This window comes from Dipteris shenzhenensis, chromosome 8 (genome assembly GCF_047967505.1).
Source record: "Dipteris shenzhenensis isolate YYH24624 ecotype China chromosome 8, Dip_SZ_1.0, whole genome shotgun sequence".
NCBI classification, from domain to species: domain Eukaryota; kingdom Viridiplantae; phylum Streptophyta; class Polypodiopsida; order Gleicheniales; family Dipteridaceae; genus Dipteris; species Dipteris shenzhenensis.
The window spans coordinates 37,751,573-37,775,552 of record NC_141603.1 but is presented as its reverse complement, the minus strand read 5'-3'; the positions used below and the strand labels follow the sequence as shown (position 1 = coordinate 37,775,552).

General features: G+C 43.5%; 1 protein-coding gene across 1 annotated transcript in view; it reads left to right on the top strand.

Moving 5' to 3' along the window:
• Positions 1-21,086, top strand: part of APG5 (autophagy protein Apg5 family) — a 120,734-nt gene extending 99,648 nt beyond the window's left edge. The window contains exons 5-9 of the mRNA XM_087378154.1: positions 17,897-17,983; positions 19,846-19,933; positions 20,075-20,191; positions 20,299-20,448; positions 20,560-21,086. Coding sequence (XP_087234280.1) covers positions 17,897-17,983; positions 19,846-19,933; positions 20,075-20,191; positions 20,299-20,448; positions 20,560-20,897 — 780 coding nt within the window. The 3' untranslated portion in view covers positions 20,898-21,086. The remainder of the gene's footprint in view (positions 1-17,896; positions 17,984-19,845; positions 19,934-20,074; positions 20,192-20,298; positions 20,449-20,559) is intronic.
• Positions 21,087-23,980: the final 2,894 nt, after the last annotated feature.

The window sequence follows — 23,980 nt, the reverse complement described above, 5'->3', positions numbered from 1 at the left end:
AAAACGCATGGAAAAGTATGTTGACAAAGAACAAACGATGACCAAAAACAGTACGGACAAAGGAAAAGAACAGTACATACAAACGATGACAAAAAACAGAACGATGACCAAAACCAGTATGGAAAAGAACGATGACAAAAAGCAGAGCGGACAAAGGACCAAAAAAAAAACACACGGAGATGGAACATACGGACAGACAAGAGAAAAAGCGTATGGACAAACAACAACAGTATGGACATAAAGAACAGTATGGAGCAAAACCAACCAAACGAATGGGAACCCACGCGTGTACATACAGAAACCCACAGACTAACGGAGGCTGTACGGCAGGCTAGGCTGAGCAGGAGCGCTCCACACACACACACACTTACACACCTCTCTTGTTACCATCATTGTTACTGTCATAGGTGCACATCATTTAGGTAATTCATGTTGCAAGTATTGTAGGTCACTGTCGATCTCTTATGGCCACTGTCATGAGGTGATAGGTTGTAGTCTCTGTTGCTGCATTTGTAAATCGTTATCATTGTCATCTATTTAGGTTGTAGGTCGTCACCTTTATAATACGTATATAGGCTTAAGCTTGTTGTCGTCATCATTGTCAAAGGTATGTAGAGTTGTCATTGTAGGTCTTCTCAATTTTCTCTTTTTCATCATCCATGCGCTGAGGACAATGAACAATATTTGTGTGCACTTTTGCATGGCATGTCTATTGACTACATGCCTTCATATTAGTAGTCCTAGACGCCTCTTTCTTTTGCTTGACACAACAAAAGATCCATACATGATCAAAGATGATCTATGGGAGGTATGTATTCATCAGACATGGATATCCCTAACATAGTTACATGCCAAAAATATGGCTTTCTATAAAGAGCATTTCCTCCACTTGAGCAAGGATGGCTCTAGTCAGGAATACGAGTACCTTCACAATAGAACAACTCAGGACTCATTTCATAGGTTTCAGATAGAGGCAACACAAAGAGATTGCACCCATACAACACAAACATGTAAGACTATGCAACCTTTGTGACATGAATAGTTGGAGATGCCCAGTTGCCACACATTTTGGAAACCCCACGTTTGGATATGTGTTTTGAAATCGTGGGAAATCTCAGAGAAAATTCCCAATGTGTTTATAACCCATGCAAAATGTCTTACATGCCCACAAAAACACATGGTGTGCTTTGTAAACACCATAAAATGCATGTATCCGATTAAAACATGTAACATACTCCATGACTCATGAACTATACATAGGCGATTGAGTATTTGCCCTCTTTTTGTGGCCCAGCCCAACTATTTCAAGACTTGATGTTTTGTTGCCTATGTTTCCAAACTTTTGGTTTGTTATTAGACGTCTGTGATTGCAACTAAGAGTCACGCATGAGTGTGTACTTATGATATGCCCCAAAAGACTTTGAGGTTTGAGGGTGATTCCATTGCATGGTCACTTATGGTACCTAGACATGAGTGCGGTCATTGACTACTATGACCAACAATGTGCCAACTAGAACCAAGCTCATGAGGCCCACCATTGCATATGGACCCCAACAGCACGATACAACAAATTTCTTTGTCAAATGAGAAAAGCCTACACTGATTGGGAGTTGACGAATTAGCAATCCTAAGCCCTCAGAGACGAAACAGAGGGACATTGGAGATGGAAATAGCAAGCTCTCGCCCCATTTGAGAGAGCCTCGTTGCTGCATCATAGGGCTAGGCTACTTCATGATGCCCATAAGTATGTCTCACCAAGATGAGATCCCAGTTGGGCGTGCAGGTAGCTCAGATTTGCAATGTGATGGGTCCACGAGTACCACTTGGACCTTTGGAGGCCATCCTTCATAAAGATGAAAAGGGGATTCTAAGACTGTGCCAAGTGATTGTTGACAAATCTAGGAAGACCAGCGGAATTAAGACTCACTAGAAAACAAGGGACATTGTGCTTCATTTTCATTTAAATGGTCACCTCCTCTATGTAGCTAACCCTGAAAGAGTAATGTGGAGAGGTTTAATTTCCGTACATGGCAAATAAAGGCATTGGTTGCTATGATGGAATGCAACTGGGGGCGTGGTCTCAGGAGCTGAGAAGCAAATCTGAAGTGCATAGGAGAAGACAACTGCATACATAGGGTAACAATGGATCTCTGGGAGGCTGGGACTTGGAATCCAGAAGGAGATGTGTCAGCTTCCACTCTCTGATAATTGCTTCCCCCAAAACTGAAATCTCTGCTCCTGTGATTGGAACTGTGCTGCACTTGGCTGCTCCGCTGGCTCCACTACCTGCACTTGTGTACCTTGGTCAGTAGCATCCTTGTCATCATCAGGATCTTTGTGGCTTGGTGGGATGCTTCAGTGCTGTAGAGGCCTTCAAGCTGGTGGATCAATGCCTGAATCTGTTTTAATGCTCCCACTTGCTGGTGAAGGGGGCATGCTCCTGGCGGCTCTGTTGTAGCTTGGTGAAGAACGACGGTGAAGAACGAGTGGGCTCTTGCAGTAATTGCAAAAGACTGGGAAAGGGAGCAGCTTCCTAATGTTAAATTTTTGGATTACAGATTTTGTAGCAGATTGTTGGACTACTAATAAAGAATAGCAAATGTTTTCCTTTTCGCATGGAGTTAGAACAAGCCCCACCTTTTTGAGTCTACTGAAATTAGTCATGCTGTAGTGGGGACTAGGAGTCAATGACGGCGATGCTCATGCTATCTACTTGAAGCTTTACCAGGCGAATATGCAACTTTTGTGAGTAATTGGAGACTTGAATTTACTTTTGAACTCTAGTAGAGAAGGAAGGCAGGAGAAAAGTAGTAGATGAAGGTGGAGAGCAGATGATTTGATTGGTTTTCACGGGCATCCACAAGCCCATGGCCATGCAAGCCAGTACCAACGCAGGTAGCCAGGTCAACTGCCACACATGCATCTGTACAGCCATGCAGGCAGCCTTGCGCAATCAACAATCAGCACAGTCAACAGATAGGCAACGCCATGTCACTGCAAGTCAAAAAACAGAGAGTTGAATTACTTTTGATCAATGCTGCCCTTTTGACCGACCTGGTCATTAGTCGGTGTTGACCAGCCGGCTGGGGTCAATGGTCGGCGTTGACCTGGTCGGCCAGGCAGACCTAACAGCCTATAAAAGGGCAACCTTTGGCCCTCATTCTTCATCCCACAGTTGGGCACTTGAGCCCTCAGAATAGTAGCAGCAAGGCCTCCCCGCAGCAGATCAGCAAGGTAGCCTCAGTTGGATGTAGTGAGGATTCACCTCCTCTAGGTAGTCCAGTCTTTCTTGTTTTGCATTGAGGGTTTCAGCCCCTTCATACAGTTGTATTCAGCCCTTTGGGCATTCTTTGTTCAGTTGTATCTATTTCCTCTTTGGAGGTCCACTACACTCTCTCGCTTAGGTGTATCATCGAGGAGGCGAGGGCACAGAAGCAGAGGGTTTACTGTTGCTTTGTTGATTTCTGCAAGGCATTTGATGCGGTCCCGAGAGCCCGCCTCCTACGGCACCTACAGGATTTGGGTTATGACCAGAACATCATTTGGGCTGCCATAGCACTTTACAAGAGGATCTCAGGCAGGATTTGGGTGGACAGACGAGATCATGAGCACTATTGGGGTCGTCCTTTATCACGTACCTTGTTTGGCCTCTACATAGACGAGCTCGAGATAGTGATGCAGACACATGGGGGGAATGGTTGCTCTCTTGCTGGCACGCTGATCCGGATATTGCTTTATGCAGATGACGTGGCTCTTTTGTCTTCCTCAGCAGAGGGGCTCCAGCGACATCTTGATGCACCACAGTCCTTTTGTGAATCTCATGATTTGAAGCTCAACCTGGGTAAAACCAAGGTTATGATCTTCAATACATCGCAAGCCGTCATGCGCTAGGAGCAGTTCACGTTTGATGGGTCGCCTGTTGAGATAGATTCATCATGCACATATCTTGGGGTTATCTTCTCCGAACCCATCTTCACTATGAGACCCGCGATGCAGGCATGCTTGGGCAGAGGATACGCTTCATTGGCCAGACTAGAGAGGCAGTGCTTCCGCTCGCACTTTCAGGATCCCCGGACCAAGGGGCTGATTTTTGGCTCCTTGGTCCGTCCAGTGGGGATGTATGGCAGTCCTTACTAGGGGCCAGACTTGTCGGAGATAGAGTGGGCTCGTGTGGAGTGGCTACAGGTTCTCATGCTATCACGAATGATTCGCGGTAAGCCATCTGTTTCTCACCAGATCATTCAGGCTGAGTTTGGATCATCCTCATTATAGCTAGATGCTGCATTTCAGGTCATCACGTATTTGTACTGAGTTAGGGAGTATGGTCATTACACTTCTGGACGTAGCAGGCTACCATGGCTGGCATTGTCCTCCTCTATGACACTTTCAGCAGGAGGTGACCAGAGATGTTGGTATGCACGCATAGAGAGATGGTTTGAGCGACTAGGGCTCCACATGGATAGACTCCTTCCCTTCTAGTACAGTATGTACGCTCTGTTTTCTCCCCTCCTGTCACATGAGGTCAACCAGGTAATCTGTGAGGATCTCTTACGGCTACACACATTTCAGACCTGGTTGGGACCGGTCAAACTCCCAGTGAAGCTTAGCTTCTACAGAGATCACTGCTTACATATCACAGAGGAGGCTTTCATTGACCCACCAGGATACACGCAGATCCACTTACCCCTCATTGAGGATCTCTATTGGGCAGTTCCAGGTCTCCACATAGACTTCGCATCGAGAGCAGCAGAGCAGAGCGCCTACCTAGGGAGAGGTGCATGTGCACATTATGTGACATGCAAGAGGTTGAGACGGAGGAGCACTTCATCTTCAAGTGTCCTGTTTACTATGAGATCCGAGGGTGTTTCTACAGTCTCTTTAGAGATATCTTTCAGGTTTTGTCCCGATTCCTCTCCTATCCAGATCATAGATGCTTGGTAGGCTTCATTCATGAGGTAGTCAGCACCGTTAGAGGATACTTCGATCACGGAGACAGGACCAGACTTCTTCATTGGCAGATCCCTCTTAGAGCTCTATCACAGAGTTCTTTCAGCTAGATCACTTGGACCCCCACGAGACGAGGCCTCGACCTGATCGTGACCTAGAGCTGGTGACTCAACAACTCAGACAAAGGGTTGACGTGCAGATTACGGATATCCCCTCCTCGTTTAGAGTTGGAGCGTGGCCGATAGGGGTTACTGTATCCCTTGTTAGAGCTATGACCAGGAGACGTCACAGGACCACACTCGTGAGTGGCCCACAGCACTTTATCGCTGATTTCATGCCTCCATTGCCTCATGCACCCTGATGTCCTGATGCTGCTGATGTTGCTGATGATGATGATGACGATGATGATGAGATTGATATGTAGTCGACCACCGACATGACTATGTTGTACTTAGTACTATCATTCTGCATTTTTTGCATTCTGCATTGGTGCGGATGCTCGTTCACCCTCGCAGCTTGTGTGTACCAGGATTTTCAGTCTCATAGACCCATCGGTCTTCCGAAGACTTTAATAAAATTTATTTATTTATTTATTTCTCCCTCTGATTCTCACTCACATCAGCTTCCATTTTGTAGGGCCATGTGCAGCCCTAGTGGTGGGTCGGCCCACCTAGGCTCGTTGGCCCTACTACTAGGGGTCAGCTAGGCAGGGGGGGCTGCCTATATGTAGGCCCCCCATTCCACTTGTTGAGGACCAGCTGGAGGAGCAGCATAGCACTGCAGTCCACTGCCTTGTGGAGTAGCACAGTTTGCCTTGGTGAGTGGTCTTAGGGCAGAGGTGGAGCAGTTCATCCACTCTCTGTGCCTCCATTTTTCGTGGTTGTTGAGCTTTCCGGTTGAGCTCTTGAGCAGCCTGTTTGTTCCGAAGTTTTCCCCCAACTGTAGCGGGGTTTTCTCTAGAGATCACTTGCAGTTCTCTTGTGCCTTTCTCCACTCCTTCTCAGTTTAGTTTGTGTGAGGCTCTCTCTCTCTCTCTCTCTCTCTCTCTCTTCCGTTCATTTCCATTGCACTTCTCATGGCTGATGCGAGTATCCCTGTTGTTCCCGACGAGGAGCATATGATGGATCTACTAGGTGGGGATGACCAAGGGCTTTACGATGACGTCGTCACCAAACAAGCTCTCCAAGATTTCCTCAAAGACTTGGATCAGTGTTTCGAAGCGTCTACTACTGACCTTACCAATTTGTCTTGTCAGTTTAAGACGCTTGAGGCTTCTGTTACGATGATGACTACTACTTAGTACCATGCAAGCCCTTTCACATGTGGATGCTATGGCCTTTGGTCTAGGCCTGAATATCACTCCGGATCCATATTCGGGGGAACGGAAGGCTAGGGCTAAAGAAGTGGTGGACACATGGCTTCACAAGTGGCAAGTCCACTTCAAAATTCACCCGTACTTTGATGACAAGAAGATTCAATTGGTGGTTGGCTGTCTTTCAGGGAAAGCCCTCCTATGGTGGAAGGAATTGCGGCACATGGGCTGATTTCGAAGATACCTTCAAGAAGGAGTTCTTGAAGGAGGAGGACTACGATATTGTGAGCAAATTTAGAGACCTCGATATGGTTAGGAACAATCTCTCATTTGAGACCTACCTATAAAAGTTTAGAGATATGCAAACACGGGCATCAAAAATGGATTCTACCAATTTACTTGGATTTTTTGTGGCTGGTTTACCAGATTTCTACAAACCCCAAGTCAAGAACAATAAAGCTACGTCTTTGCAGGAAGCTATCTCGTTTGCGTGCATTAATGATGATACGTTGATATTTGCAAAGAGTGCTACTGCGCATGAATAAACGTAAGTTTACTAATCAATCTCCTAGCACCAGTGAGGGAAAGTCCTAGGACAATCCCTCGAAGAAACGTTCTAATCCATCTAAGGGCAGCAGCTGAGATCGGTTCTTCGTTCTTTACGGCTTAAGAAGGAAGGAATTGCGAGGAATGGGGACATATGAAAGTGAATTGCCCCAAGCTTAGTGGTAACCCGCAACCCTCAGTCTCAAAATTGAAGCAAGGACAAGGTTCTAAGCCTAAAGCTGCCAACGCTACATGTATTTCTGTCAATGTTCTCACTTGCCCTTATTTTTGTAATTGTATTTTTAGTCATACGCTGTTTGGTCTTAATGATCTGTTCCACGCTTATGGCGAAGTAAAGGAACAACGAGTTCATATTCTTTTCGATCCCGGAAGCTCACAATTTTGTTAATCACAAACTTGTGCAGAAATTGGGGCTGGACACGACATCGAGTGATCACACTTATGAGGTCCGTCTTCCAGTACGAAAACAATTTTGGGATGGAAAGATCAATAGTCTTCCTCTCTGGATTCAAGGCTACGAGACTATTTTGCAGTGCTATATTTTGCATTTAGATTACATAGATTTGTTACTTGGCGTTGAGGGGTTTAAAACTTCCAATGTCCAGATCGGATGAAAGGACCATATTCTTTCTTTTTGGCATAATGGTACACGTTTGTGTATATAGTGTGATAACTTAACCCCCCTCACAGGGCCCTCTTGTAAATGCGGTTCAGTTGAGCCATATGATTAATACAACTTCTTATGATGTTTATTCTTGTTTCTTGAGTCTGTTTTCTTCATTTGTTGCTTCCGTAGAAGACAAAAATGAATTAAGTGTGTTTGAACAAGATGAATTACAGAAGTTGTTGGCTGAATACGACGACGTTTTTCCCACGCAACTGCCTTTAGGATTACCTCTTGAAAGGTTAGTAGATCATCGAATAGATTTGCTTCCTAGTGCCCAGCCTGTAAGTATTCCACCCTTACGGGGAAGGGCTCCCCCCTGATGAGGAGCCTTCACAAGGTTTGGCAGGGGGTCTCATCAGACAACGGACCCACATTGGTTGGCACAGTGGACAGTGGTCCTGTAGGGTCCTTTGGCCATTGGAGCAGATTACCTATGGAGACAGAAGCGAGGCTTGACGGGCATCGGATTGGGCGAGATCGACTTACCCATTCTTGAGTCCTGGTGGGAAGGAGTTCACGTTTGGAGAGATAGCAGATGGTTGGGGCAAGGACCTGGAGGCCTACTCCAGCCACTCACTGAGAGAGACCCCAAGATGGATGGGAGTCTTGATGGGATTCATTGGCAGATGATCAGAGTGGTGGGACGTTTGGGGAAGGAGTGGCACATTGACCCTCCCAGTATCTCAGAGCAGGATGCCTCTAGATGGCGCCTTTGGCTGTGGGAGGGTAGACCCATGAGGAAGGTCCTGTGGGATCCGGGAGAGTGGTTCTGGCCCTCGAGGGGTGGCCTAGCTGAGCAGGTGGATGAGGTGCCCTTCTTTTCCTACACCACACGGATTGGCAGGAGGTTTCAGATGGACTTGTCGAGGTGGACCCCCTTGAGGGAGAGGCATTGGGTTGACCTAGAGAGTGCCCCAGGATGTTCGCTCCAGGTTTTGGACACGGTTGTGGTCCAGCTTGCGGCCGAGGAAGATTTTATACTTCTTTTGGCTGGCCGCCCACAGAGGCTTGCCCATCGGACCGTGGTTGGAGCAGATGTGAGTGGAGGGGTAGTGCCATTGTTGCTCCGATGGTGTCTTGGAGACTATCCCGCACTGCCTGTGGAGCTGTCGTAGCGCAGCGAGGATCTGGATGGGAGCCCTTAGGATCATGACACGTATGAAGAGTCTTTATAGAGACTACACCTAGGGGATGGTGGCTTGGTTGACAGAGGGAGGACACGCGTTTCAGACTGATGAGATCTCCCCAATCCACCGGATATAGGGTCAGAGCATCCAAAGGATTGCACTCCATGAGGCAGTCCCTCCTGACAGCGTAGCTCCTCCTCCTCCTAGGGAGGGCAGTGTTTGGGAGGTGGCAGCCAGCATCACGGCTTGGAACATTTGGGTGGCTCGCTGCAGTCTTGTGATGGGTGAGCACCCGGTTCCACCCTTGGCTACCCTAGTTGTCATCTGGCAGGATATCATATACACTCTACGGTCCACTTGGGAGCGTGGGACTCCAGGCTCCAGGGCGACTATCGAGAGGTGTGCTCGTTTCTGCAGGGCTTGGCATGTAAGAGTTTTCTACATCTTCACCCCGCGAGGGATTCACTGGCTGTATAGTCCCCCCGCTTGGCTGTTAGCCCTAGTTCCAGAGATCCCCTAGGCAGTGAGCTGGGTTTCTCTGGAACATGCCGGTTTCTTTCTTTCAGCCTTTTCCCGGTTTTTTCCATACTCAGCACCTTTGGGGCTGCTGTCTTGTATGAAATGTTTCAAGCATTAATAGAAGGTTCCTTTCTTTGAACAAAAAAAAAAAAGGGTTATGAGGTCATGTGGAGTAGTGCTTTTTGGAGTCTGGATGGTATCTAGACCCTAACCTAGGTCACATTCCCTTGGCTCATGGAGGCTTTGGCTTTATGAAGATGCCCCCATAAAGTATTTGCAGTGGGACCAAGAGGAGTGGAAATAGATCGATATAGGGCACTGAGAGAAGAGCCTCCCTTTTTTTGATACAGGGTTAGTAATGCCAGGAGTTTTCAGCTCAGCCTTAGAGATTGGAGGCCCACTAGAGCTCTTCATTGGAGATTTCTGCTGATTTGCAGAAATCCTTATGGAAGAGAATGTGGAAATCCCTTAGGATTATAAAAATCACTCTCTTATTTTGGCTTTCTATTCATGGAGGGATTGTAGTTAACCAGTGGAGGTTTCTACTGAAGAGTCTATTCGGCATTGCTTATGGGACCGGAGATAGGTGAGGATCATTTGGAAGGGGATCACTAGACTATTGAGCACCTTTATGCGTTCTCCTTTCCTTATGACTTGGGGCTCGGTACCTTGCTCTCTCTTTTAGGGCCTAATATGACTCTTGTTGGGCTCTTTTGGTTCGACAATAGTTGGTTGAGTCATGTTCATTAGACAATGTTCTGTTGGAGGTCAACCTCTTCTGATGTCACTGTAGAGAGAGAGGGCCTTGCTTGTGCTCACTGGACCGGGTTTTTTCCTGTGATCACTTGCAGTTCTCTCATCTCTTTCTCTTGTTTCCAGTTTTGTGTGTGAGAGGTTCTCTCTCTCTCTCTCTCTCTCTCTCTCTCTCTCTCTCTCTCTCTCTCTCTCTCTCTCTCTCTCGTTATTTCCGTCTGCACTTCTCACATGTTCGTGGTTCTGTGTATGGACGTGTGCATGCATTTGTGGATACTTTTTAGGAGATTCTGGCGGCATGGCATATTTGGAGATCTAGATGCACATAGGCTTTGGATTGCTCTAGGTCCACCCCACATCACATTGGTTAGTATCCAAGTAGAGACACACCTTGGTAGCCTGTTGAAGGAGCATGCAGGGGTCTTCATGGGCAACTCTGGTAGGAGAAATGCATTTGTGAGGGAGTGGAGCGGCTCTCCCTATTCTTGTCGGAATCCCCCATAGGTTGAGGTGGCACTTTCAGCCTCAATCTTGGATGTTTCTGGCGTTTGCATTTGCGCGTGCATGCGTGTGTGCGTGTGCGTGTGTGTGTGTGTGTGTAGTCTTTTCAAGTGAATACATGTTAGGACTGAGAGAGGTAAATTCTATTTCTCCCTTGATCTTTGCTCTTTCATACTTAATGATCATTAAGTTTTTCTTTGGAAAAAAAACCTGGTTTGCATCTAGTGTCGTGCTTATTGCAATTTTTGACTAATCTGTACAATTTTATGTAGCAAATTCATCGTAATTCAAGATGTTACACATTATGCATTCAGTTTGTGTGTTGTTTTTGCCAAGATCTGCTGACAAATTTACGTGACACCTTTTGACACATCCCAATCTCGTTGCTTCTAGCTTTACGTTGAATCACGGGCAAGGGCACTTAGTCTATCCTCCCAGCCAACCTCGTTGGTAGCAAGCTTCTCTGCTGAATCCAGAATAATCATTTCGTGAAAGCTCTGTGCTTGCTTAATTCCAACGAGCCCCAAACTCCCTAGATGGATCTAGTATGCCACATGTCTTCAATTTAGGGTCCTTCCTTAATGCATTATTTACCCCTCTCTTGGGATATCTTTGAACATTTTCCCCTAGGCACATTTCATGCATTTAGGTCCCTTAGCCTTAGATCCACCTAGTCTAGTGCCATGTCACCCACACCAAGGACCTTGACCTTTATTCCTTTTTGATCATTTACATGAAGTCCAAACAAATTTAATACAAACATTGATCCTTTAAAGGAGAATGTCGATTGACCCTTCTGAGGTCATGTTACCTTGACTTGAGCATAACATTCCTTCCCTCTTCAGCATCAGCGTCCTCGATGATAAAGTCTGGGAAGACTCTCTGTAACTGGTATACGGATTCCCAGGTAGCTTCGATAGAGGTAGACCATGCCATGCAACCAACACCGTGGGTATCTTCCGATTGCGCACTTGCATTGTTCCTCGGTCCAGGATTCTTGTTGGTTTGCATCTTGCATTATCCTCTATCTCCTGAAACAAAACAACACCTTCGATTAGTGAGTCACCTGTATGCAAAAATTTCTTTAAACGAGAAACATGAAACACTGGGTGTACCTTACAACCCTGTGGCAATTCTAATTTATAGGCTATCTTGCCTATTCTTTTTAGAATTAACCATGGCCCACAATATCGAGGTGATAACTTAGCACACTCTCCTGCAGTCAAAGACTTAGAGTGCGAAGGAACTCTGAGAAAAACTTTTTCTCCTTAAATTCTCTAGCGGATCGGTTTTCATCCGCATACGCCTTAGCTCTATCCATAGCTTGGCGGATGTTAGCTCTCGTAAGTGCTAGCATCTCCCGCATCTGAACCACAAAGTTCGCGGCACTAGGCACTTTCTGAGGTATTCTAACTATAGTTGGATTTGTTGTCCTATAACCATAGTTCAGCTCAAACGGACTGAACCTTGTAGAGGAATGTTTTCTATCATTGTAGGCAAATTCTAATAATGGCAACCACTTGTCTCATGTATGTTGCCTCAATGACACATATGCTCTAAGCATATCCTCTAAAATTTGGTTGATTCTTTCCGTCTGACCATCCGTTTCTGGATGATCCCCACTACTCATTCCCAACTCAGTCCTTAGTGTCTCAAATACCGCAGTCCAAAAATGACCGGTAAATTTGACATCTCTGTCTGACACTATGGATTTGGGTAATCCATGCAAACGAAATATATGTCTAATAAACAAATCCGCCACTTGCGGGGCACTAACAGACTCTCTAGTTGGAATGAAGTGAGCCATCTTGGTAAGACGATCAACCACCACAAGGATAGAATCATATCCACCTTGTGTCGTAGGCAGACCTACAATAAAGTCCATGGAAATGCTCTCCTACTTACCTAGTGGTATCTCCAAGGGCTGTAAAAGTCTGGGTGGCTTCACCCGTTCTGCCTTACTTACCTGACACGAAAAACGTGTCACATATTCATGAATATGTTTTTTCATTTTTGGCCAAAAGAAATCTCGCTTCATGAGATCATATGTCGTCTCGACTCCTGGATGTCCCGCACATGGGCTATCATGGCATTGTCGAATGACTCTCTGCCTGAGATTATTCTGATTAGGTACTACTACCTTGCCATTTCTTTTCAGCATACCATCCCTTATGGCATATCTTGCATAAGTTTGGCCTTCTCTGGATGCCAGTTTATCCTTTTCCCCGGCTCTGGACGAACTTGTCCACCTTTTGAGTTTCTCTAATCTCGGTCATTAGAGCACTCTGTAATACCGTGAAACTCATGTTATGCATAATGCGTGACAACGCATCAGCAACTTTATTATCCTTCCCTCTTCAGTACCGAATCGTCAAATTAAACTCCTGCATGAGTTTTGCCCACCTAGCTTGGCGGCCTCTCAATTCAGGTTGTTTACAAAAATGTTTCAGAGTATCATGATCAACATCCACATAAAACTCTGATCCATACAAATAATGTCTCCATGTTTTCAAAGCATGGACAACAGCATACAACTCTAATTCATGAGTTGGCCAATTTCGTTGAGAGGGAGAAAGCTTCTTGCTTTCAAAGGCTACTGGCCTTCCCTCTTGGAGGAGAAGTGCTCCTACCGCAATGTCACTTGCATCGGTTTCAAGGAAAAACGGTTTCTGGGGATCAAGTATTTTTAACATCGGTCCTGTGACCAGAGCTTGTTTTATGGTGTTAAAACTTTCCTGTTGATTCTGTCCCCATATAAAAGGTACTTTATCTGAGGTCAAATCAGTCAATGGCGATACTATTTCGGAATATCCTTTGATATGTCTTTGATAAAATTGGACAAATCCCAAGAATGATCGCAAAGTGGTCAAACTTTGAGGGAGTGGCCAAGTCAGTATTGCAGTCACTTTCTTTGGATCCATTTCTACCCCCTCCGGAGTAATTATGAATCCTAAATACTCAAGTCTTACCATACACAGTATAGTCTTCTTTTTATTTACATAAAGACTGGCTTTCCTCAAAGTACTGAATACTATTCTTAAGTGTTCATGATGCTCAGTAATACTTTTACTGAATACCAGAATATCGTCAATAAAGTGTACTACAAACTTTCCGATATACGGATGTAGTAAATCGTTCATAAGCATGACGAATGTAGCTGGAGCATTGGTAAGTCCAAAGGGCATTATAAAAAACTCATAATGTCCAAACCTGCTTCTAAAAGCGGTTTTATGCACATCCTCGGCTCTAATACGGATCTGATGGTAGCCACATTTAAGATCTATCTTACTGAAAATTACGGCCCCATGTAATGCATCTAGCAAATCATCGATTCGAGCCATCGGATACCTGTGCTTAGTAGTGATATTATTCAATGGTCTGTAATCTATATAGAGACGAAAAGTATCATCTTTCTTCTTCTTTAATATCACTAGCGAAGCAAAAGGTGAGAAACTTCCCCAACTTGAGGTATTCTTCCAGTTGTCTTCGCACCTCCGCTTCTTCGGTAAAATCAATCTATATGGAGGTCTATTTACAGGTTCTGCCCCCGGGATTAGTTCAATCTTATGCTGAACATTTCGCTCTGGAGGTAACCCATAAGGTAGCTCATCCCTAAAACGATCAGAGAACTCCTCTGCTATTTGATCAGCCAGCTTGGCCATCTCTCCATTTTGAGCAACATCAGTGCTAGTCGAAGAATCATCAATCGGCTCTATCGATGTTGTACAAAGAAACAAAAACTCTTCTTGAGCTTTTTGAATTTCCATCACGGAAACCAACGGTCCTTGAGGTATATCCCTTTCACCTCGTAAGACATACAGCACATCATTCATCTTGAATTGATAAATGTGCTTTTTTCAATGGATGGCTGGATTCTTCCTAGAATGCCAAGCCTTACCCAGGGCTATGTCTGCATGAGAAAGCTTAGTTATTTCAAAATCAAGCTTCTCAGCATAGTCTTGAATTCGAAGCTCCAACTGGGTAACCCTTTGGTCCCATACTTCAGTTGAACTTCCATCTGCCATTCTGACTGTATATGCATAGTCAGATGGGCTAGTCTTTAATTTCAGCCTCTTTACGAGCTTGGAGTTAATTACATTGTGCGTTGACGCTGAGTCAAATAACACAATGACCTGATGATTAGCTACTTGCTCTTTCATCTTAATTAATTCCGTATCATTAAAGGCTGTATACCCCGTTGCCGTGGGCTTTGACAGGATATTATCAGGTGCACTAGTTACTAACTTAGCAATAGACACACATAACAAAAAAGGTACTGACCTTTGAGAAGATCCCGCTAGCTGAATTTGCATCTGTTCTGCTCTGGGACTTCCCTCCATTTCCACGTCGCATTCTGAGACCACCATCTCAGCCATCTGACAATCTTTGTTTCGTGGACAATCTTTCCACTGATGAGGCTGAAGGCAACCAAAACACAAGTCTTCTCTTCTCGCTTTTTCCCTTTGCTCTCGATTCAAAGAAGACTTCGACCAAGCCCGGGCTGCCATTGGTGTTACTTTTCTTTTCATTCCAATGGTGGTACTTGATTTAGGAGTCTCAACTGGTTTCGCCTACTTGGCTTGACCACTAGGTTGTGAGGCACTCCCTTTGCTAATCCACTTCTTCTTAAACCCAGTTTTCTTCGGGTACCCATACTGAGTCCCAACCTGCACAAACCCACTTGGTCTGTTCCCTTTTGCATCTTCATAGTTCAGGGCTATGGCAATTGCTTCATCTAGCGTGTTCGCATACTTAGCCCGAACTTCCATCTTTATCCGATCATTCAATCCAAAGATAAAATCTTTTACTTGGATTGACTGAGGTAGGGGTTCATCAACCTTCATTATACTTTCTCTAAACTTATCAGTGTATTCTGCCACTGATAAATTTCTCTGACGAAGGTTTCGATACTGATCCCAAGCTCGGGATGCTTCGTCAGGAGGTAGGAAGTGTTTTCTAAATTCCTTTTTAAATTTCTTCCAGGTAGTGGATGCTACTTCATCTTTTAGCTATTTTATCCACCACCTATCTGCTGCCTCATTAAACATATGGGTGGCCTCGTGGATTTTCTTCATATCATTCCTGATTTCACAAATGGCGAATGCCTCGTCCCATTTGTGTAACCAGGTGTCAATGATACCGGAACTACGGTCAGACATTTGACCATAATACTTTTCTGGCCTATAATTGGCAATATTAGGTACCTTAGCCCTCCTAGGCTCGACCGTACGAACACTGGACTCCGGTTCCATCGGAGATTTACCTTTCTCCTCACGAGATGGTCTGGCAGACATACTATGTACCATTTTCCTGAGCTCAGACTGCCCCACGTTTGTTTGTAGCTGCTGCGCTAAAATCTGCTGCAAGGCATCCTCTAACATTGCAATCCTGCCAGACAATGTATGACCTGCTGGGCGTGACACCTGCGGGGTCGGCCGGACTCCCGACTCTACGGGATCCATCCTGGAAGCTTCTTCTTCTACTTCCATTCAGGTCAATGGGATTGTGTGTGTGTGTGTTTTTTTTTTTTCTTTAAAAAAAAATAAAAATAAAAATAAAAATAAAAACACCGCTTGCAATGGTAATTACAAATTGAAAGTCCAACCTCCAATTTTACAGCTAACCAAATATATATCACACTGTAACCAAAACCACTTTTCCCAATACTAGGGAAACTCCACAACCCGAATTAACTCAAACCCGGAAACAACAAACTTAGAAGGCATAGAAAGCTCCCTGGTCATTCACGTAGCATAGAGAGATCATGTTGTTCTTGCTGTGGCTCAGCTACCCCCTTGTCGGAGATCCAATTTGAATTTGTAATCTGTCCTGCATAACTGATTTTGGCCAAAGACCTTAAGGTCCAATGACCTTAATCAACGGGTCCTCTGTCGATCGAATTTCTCCACGCAGCCCCAATGTTAACGATCTATTGCGAACTGAAAAAAACGTGATCGTTTACCACGTCCGCAGGTCTTTCACCCAGCATCCATCATCACGTTGAAGGACCTCCATGTAACGCAAGTATCAAGAGCCAACGTTCCCTGGCCCTAAGCTAGCTGTAAACCAGCGGGTGTCCAAAATTTGCTTCACGTCTGCCTTCCGAGATACCAAGGTATGAACCTGCGGTTTAGCTGTATCGTCGTCTGCGTCCTATTTCGTCACCAGCTTACATGAACCATACCATCGTCCGTCTCCTAATTCGTCATCAGCACTGCGATGACGTCTGTGAACCCATAGTTGCGCCATCACCTGCGGCCACTAATTCCACGACCACCCAGTAGCCCTCGTCGTGCGCTGTTCATCCACGCTATCCAAACCTACGAACCGCCAAATTACCATCTACGTAGAGTTTGGGCTCTGTACTGTCCGTCGTCAAACGCCCAGCCAGTCCCAGACAATATAACCTGCGCTTTGATACCAAATGACACATCCCAATCTCGTTACGGGCAAGGGCACTTAGTCTATCCTCCCAGCCAACCTCGTTGGTAGCAAGCTTCTCTGCTGAATCCAGAAAACCCTTTGAGCTGCAGACTCCTCACGTACGGGCAAACTTCCAGCTGCAAGCATTTAGGGAAATTTCGACTGTACGCACAATGCCAACACTCAAACTCGTCGACGAACTTTCATGCAATGCCGCCTCTGTGCTTATCCTTTTGCAAATTCCTTTGAGCCCGAGCTGCACGACACTGAAGGCAAGCTGCTATTGAAATCTGAGCTCATTTGGTCAAGAGATGGAGGCGCAACAGACAAAAAACCAGTCGGTTTTCTCAAGCATCTACAGGGCGACCTGGCGCAACATTCCGCCCTTTCTTGTTGGTAGCCCTTCTCTGGTATAAGGCCTTTCTTCCTGCATAAAAAATCATTTTGTGAAAGCTCTCTGCTTGCTTAATTCCAACGAGCCTTAAACTCCCTAGATGGATCTAGTATGCCACATGTCTTCAATTTAGGGTCCTTCCTTAATGCATTATTTACCCCTCTCTTGGGATATCTTTGAACATTTGCCCCTAGGCACATTTCATGCATTTAGGTCCCTTAGCCTTAGATCCACCCAGTCTAGTGCCATGTCACCCACACCAAGGACCTTGACCTTTATTCCTTTTTTATCATTTACATGAAGTCCAAACAAATATAATCCAAAAATTGATCTTTTAAAGGAAAATGTCGACTGACCCTTCCGAGGTCATGTTACCTCGACTTGAGCGTAACACCTTTTGTACCACCCATATGGTTTTTGTGAGCACATAGCATTTAAGAATGTTGCATATATCATGAATGCAGTAGTTGGAGTGATGCTATGACCTCCTGTAATTAGAATGCTCATTCCTATAAGTAGGTCTTTCAATTGCCTTGTAATCCTACCTAATCTAATCAATCGCATTATAGTGCTGCCTAAGTTAATTATATTGATCTTTTCTTTGTTTATGCAATCTTTCATGGTGGATCGGTTTTGTCACTATTCAAGGAAGTTGTCCCTAACATGCGTCAAAATCTTTATACCAGGTACATTTTAGAGGTTATCCTCCTGAACTTCTTCCGTATGAAGGGGAGGATTCTATCAAATGGAGCTTCATCAATTCTCTCAAGGAGGTGAAGCTCTAAGCTCTATAAAAAAACAAAAAAACAAGGTGCTGAAGTTCAACCATATACTTGAGTTGCTTTTGAATTAGGATAATTGATTTTTCACTAACCAATAAAGTTCTTAATTTGTAACATTGGATTATGAAGTTACTTATATGTAAACCATATTTTTGCAAGATGTATGGAGTAAAGATTTGCATTCTGACAGCAATAGGGAGCCACTTAAAATCTGAGCAAGCAAAGGTGACCAAGCTCGCAACTGCTCTGTTGGCTCAGACAGTTCACAAAACTTGATCAAGCCTTTTCCCCAGTTTAGTTGGGGCATTTGCACTATATTGAGCTGGAGAAACAGTTCAATATCTGCAGATAGATGTGCGAAAATTAGAGCAGCATGACTGCCAGGATTTTAGCCACTTAAATACTGTTGAAAATTGGTGTGAGTAGCTAAAGTGTGATGCTGGCATGCAAAACGATCTATGACTGGCCATACGAAATATAAAATACATCAGCAGGACTCTGATATTATCACATGCTTTGATAGTTTGATAATCATGTAGCTCGCCATTTTATTAGAATCTAGTCCATCAACAAATCCATGGTGGTGTTTCTCACATTGCTATATGGGGCACATGCAGAGGCTGATTTGAAACATCTTGTCCAAACAATAGTGCAGGAGAGATACTATGGCAGGATGTAGACCAGTATCTCTTTATATCAGGTTCGAGTGGTGGGTAGTGGATAGTGCCAATGGATGGTTAACCCAGGTGGATTGAGCACAGCATTGATCTATCCTTGATGCTTCTCTTATGAGGTGGACCTTTCAGAGGTGCAGTGTACTTGTGGACCAACCAGATTTGGCCCCTTGGGCTTTTTTGATAGGATCCAAGTTGGTAGTTCCACTTTTCAAGTTGGCATCTAATACTTAGCACTTTCTTTGGCACATTACCTAAAAAACTATTAGAAGGACATGGGGGGCATCTTTTTGATGATTTCAAGATAGCGTATGATAGCCGTAAGGACTTTCTATGAATGTGAAGTCATAAGTTTTTCCTTTCATAAGTGTTCATCTCTTAGCTACATTGCCCTCGTTTCTGTGCTGCTCGTTTTTTTGGTTGTGTCCATTCAGACTGTGCATCTTGCCTAGCCTACTAGATGCCCAGGAAGAGCACACAATATGCCAGGCTATGGGATCCTATATAGGCCTCCACAAACAAAGGTTGGAACTCCTACACACGATGACAGGTTGGTGTGATGCACTTGTTTGAATCCTCATTGCTAAGGATTGTGTCCCTTGTATGGTTTCCAACTCCCATTGGTTAGACCCACGTCCTGGCCTATAAGAGATGAAAAAAGTAAGAGGACTTGAGGGTCCACCTTGCATCCTATCGTACTGTCCTTCCCATCATCTGACTGTCATTAATTAGTGCTGTTCCTCTCCTGTGCGAATAGACTTAAAAGACAAGGAGGGATGCAGAGGACTTCTCAAGGAAGTTCGTGTTGATTTACAACACTATATGGATCAAATCGGCATTGGAAATTGATTTATAATTGCTCAGAGTTTGGCGGCATATCAGTCATCATACTTTCCTTCTCTTTGCCTTTCCATCTCCTCTGTTACTTGCATCTTTGGATGTCGCTCTTCCTCCTCTTCAAGCCCTTTTGCTTGGGCTCCTATTCCTTGAGTTTGTAGGTTTCTTGAAGTTCCACATAATTGAACAGAGGAGGAAAGCCAAGGTCTGGAACTCACTCTCAGTTACTAATATCAAAGATGACAGTTCACTGTAGTGTTTCTTTTCTTTTTTCTCAAGGGAGTTTGACTCTGAAACGTTTTTTAAAATTTATAACCCCAAGGTTCTTATTTTTGGATTTAGGCATCGTATATAATGTACGGGAGCGCAAAGAATGTAATGAACCTGTCTCAGTCTGACCAAGTCGACCTTTGGCGATCTGTAGTTAAAGGTTGTTAAACCATGGAACTCCTGGTACTAGAAATTGTGCACTGTTGATCATATATATTTTTATGGAAAATTAAAGCTTATTCTATTCTCCTGAGTTTTGTAGTTTCTTTCTGATATATTGTATGCTACATAAGTTCTCCAGGTGACCTAGAGATCTATGACCGAATCTCTCCTAGATTGACACCTTCTAGCTCTAGTATTGGGCGTACGACGGCATCCAAAAGTGCAGAGATAGCTAGTGGGAAAACAACACGGGCAGGTAATTCTTCATTCAAGAAGCATGCATTGATTGTAGAGATGACGCTCATCCAGACTAAAAGGGGACTACTTGCCAAGACGTGAAATCATTTCCATTGACCTTTGCAGGGAGAGAAAACTCACTCCTTAAGATGCCATTCCGCCTGTATGTGAGAACGATAAAAATTGAGCCAAGAGATATGCTCGAATCACCTTCAGTTGACAGCTGGGATGAAATTGCATATATAACAAGACCTGTTGATGTGCAAAAGGAGGATGGTATGTTTCTGTGCTAAACAGGCCTATCTGTATTTATATTGAACCTCTTAACTATGCCATGTGAAAAAAACTCGATTTCTGAAATATGTGCTTCCTATACTCTGGATCCAGGCTCAATGCTGACGCTTTGGGATGCCCTTGTGAAGATGGCACCACAGCTATTCATATGTCCACTAGAGTTGCGTACCAGGGATCAAAGTCTTCCTTCTCCTTTAATTTGGAAGGGTGAAGAGATGACTTGCATTAATTCGATCTCAAGCAATTTACAACTGCATGGTCAACAGAAACACTTTTTCCTGAATGGGATCCTTCGTATACAGGGAATTGAGCCGAGCCCAGACTTGCCTATGGATTGGATTGCACAAAATTTGTGTGGACCAGAACAGTTTGTGCATGTTTGCATCACAAAGTGGAATGCAAATGGTCATGCAGAGAGAGAAGATGCATAGTATTCTTGTGTTTCTGGTTAACTTTTTGTTCCATCATGGACCAGGCAGCTGAAGTCAGTAAATTTCTTTTGTTTATATACATAGGGATGGGCGATGCTTGCATTGTACTTAATATACAATCGCTACCTTGCTAAACACACTTTAATTTATGACATTCAAAATTTATAAATGTAAGGGAACTTGACATTATTCCAAGCTGCCAATTACTTACTGCCTTCACCAATCTTTTAGCTATATTTATCGGGACTGTAATAGAGTTCAATTCATCCCATCCTCCTTTTTTACCCTGGTGAGGATATCTATTGTGTGCAGGGGTGTGGATGTGTGTGTATATATGTGAGAGCATGTATTGATAATATGCTCTACATCTCCTATGGGTGCCGATGATGGCAGTGATGATGCCATAGTAGCTAGTCCCTGCTATGTGTAATGGAGTTTATGTTTGTCAGCCTTGTGGGTGACTGCAATGAGATATATGAAGTCCAATCCTTTTCAGCATAGATGAGTGCCTGTCGATTTTGTTACTTTAGGTATTTAATGATCTAATGTTCTTTTATGCCTACACCAGTCTACATTCTTTGAGAACAAAGTTATTAATATGAAATTGTGGCATCGATTAACAGGATATTTTGGTTTGAGTTATTACCACCAATCATATTGGAATGTTATGCCTATTTGGGTGCAAATATATGATGATAACTCATGTTGCATTCTTTGCTAATTTTTTAAAGAGTCAATTCCTTCACTAGGTTAAGAAATATGTAGTACTATGATGAACTTCTTCATTTACAAGGGGGAGGAGACCTATTGGTTTGTGTCTTGTTCTTTTTCCTAATATTACATGATAGGATTTATATGAAAAAACCCAATCATCACTTAAAAATCTTGAACTCCGTTGTGATACCACCCAACTGGAGGAAAATAAAGAGCTAGGTAGAAGAATGGTACTATGTTAGTTTGCAGCTAGAAAAGTATATAAAAGACCTACTCTCTCAATCCTAGGATGTTTAACACTAATCCTATGTTTTTTTAGGCAAGGTGTGTTGGGCAACTCTTAAAGCACATTTTTGAAGCCTACTAAGTTGATCTCAAGGAGATGTACAAGAATGGCAAGGTTTGTCAATTTAGCTTTAAAATGTTCAAATGTAAAACCTTTACAAGAGAGGCTTGTTCAGATTTAATTTAAAACCTTTATAAGAGAGGAATAGACCAAACCAGGGAACGGAAGATCTTGGGTCTACTTTAACCCACTACTTTAATCCACCTGTGAAACTTCTATTTCTTATCTATAGGCCTAAAAGTCTCCTTTATCCATTTCTAGTGCATATCTTGGATAACTTATCACTAATATATCATAATTTTAGAGAGTCAAAGTTAGTATCATGGCACATCAAGTATCAACTAATGGTTCTAGTCAAGGGTTCTTGTCTGTGGTTTATGAAATGTCCTATAAGATGATCAATTGGTGTTTCATCTTGTCCTCACCTTGGGTATCTGGAATGCTAAAGAGCCTTCCAAAGTTGTAAGCTTAGGTAGCCAATGCCAAAGTAGTGAACTAGTCATGAGGGGAGATGCATGCATCTAAACAAAGTCCCACCCCTTCCTCACCATCTGCTAGCCTACTCTCTCTCTCTCTCTCTCTCTCTCTCTCTTTTGACCTTTGTTCTGTCGATAGAACAATTGAAACCAAAGGGTGCATGACACATCCACAATGAGTATGGAGAACCATAAAGATGGGCAAGAGAATTGATAGGTTATTATTAGTAGGTGATGTGTAGTAAACCAACAAGGGCTAGGAGCTCATAAAGCATGTTATCAGTTGTTGCTTCCAGTGCCTTTACGTCCGAGAAGTTGTTTCTAGCTATCGAAAGTTTGCTATGATGAGCTTGGAGAATTATGTCTTGGATAGTTTGTTGTGGAGCAAAGCCTTTACCTCCTTCATGCTCCTCTATACACACAAGGGTGAACTTGGAGAATTGTGTCTTGGATAGTTTGTTGTGGAGTAGAGCCTTATTTTCTCCATGCTCGTATCTCCCACCTCTACGCAAGGAAGTCGTGTCTCTCTCTTTGTCTTGCCAAAGGCTTAAAGGAGAGGAAAACGCCGTGTAGGTTTTTGAAAAAATCCTTTGAAGGGTTCAGCGAGGGAACTATCAACATGTGGAGCTTTGAGCTCATTGTAACATTCTATCAAAAAGAAAAAGGCCTCTCACGTCTAAGAATAGGGATGCGGAGTTGATTACTATCATCCACCTATATTGAATTGGCCAATGCTACGTCTCTCCACGGCATGGATAGTTTAATCATATTGCATATTTATCTCATATCTTGCATAGAGTAGGCACGTAGACTTCTCACACATTCTGCAAACATTGGAATACATAGATGTGAATTAAAACATAAAGTGGTATGAAAAATTCTTGTCAATTATTAGATGAAAAAGGGAAATATGTAAAAGTAATTTCATATATTTTAAGGATTATAGAGGATTTTTGGGCCAATGAGAATGCAATGCACCACAAAGAGTTGGGTTTGCTTTGCCCATCCTATACTTACATGGGAGAAACCCTTCAACCATCCCTGCCTAGATGAAACCATTGAATTGTTGCATACCCAAGTTTGATTGCTCCTAGCTTGAATGAGTCCATTGAGGCTGTTCTATGTATTTGGGGATATCTGAAAATGAACCATGTGGCAAGCCAACATTCATGTGCTTATTGTTGCTATTACCAAATCCATGACTAATGGCATTATCTGAGAACCATCTCATGCTCCACCTATTGTAGTCACCAAAACCAAATGGAGCATACCACCACCTCTGAGTAGTATGCAAATCATGTCATAGTTGAATGCTAATAGGCAAATCATCCACTACGAGCACACTATTGAAAAATTTTGGACTTGTTCCAATGTTCTCAAATTGTTGATTGAAAGAGTCATTGTTATTGGAGATGTCCTAATCTACAATATAGAAATATTGTAGTATTTATAATTCTAAAATAAATAATAAATGAACTAAACAAATAAATATTATAATATTTATAATTCTATAATAAATAATAAATGAACTAAATAAATAAATATGC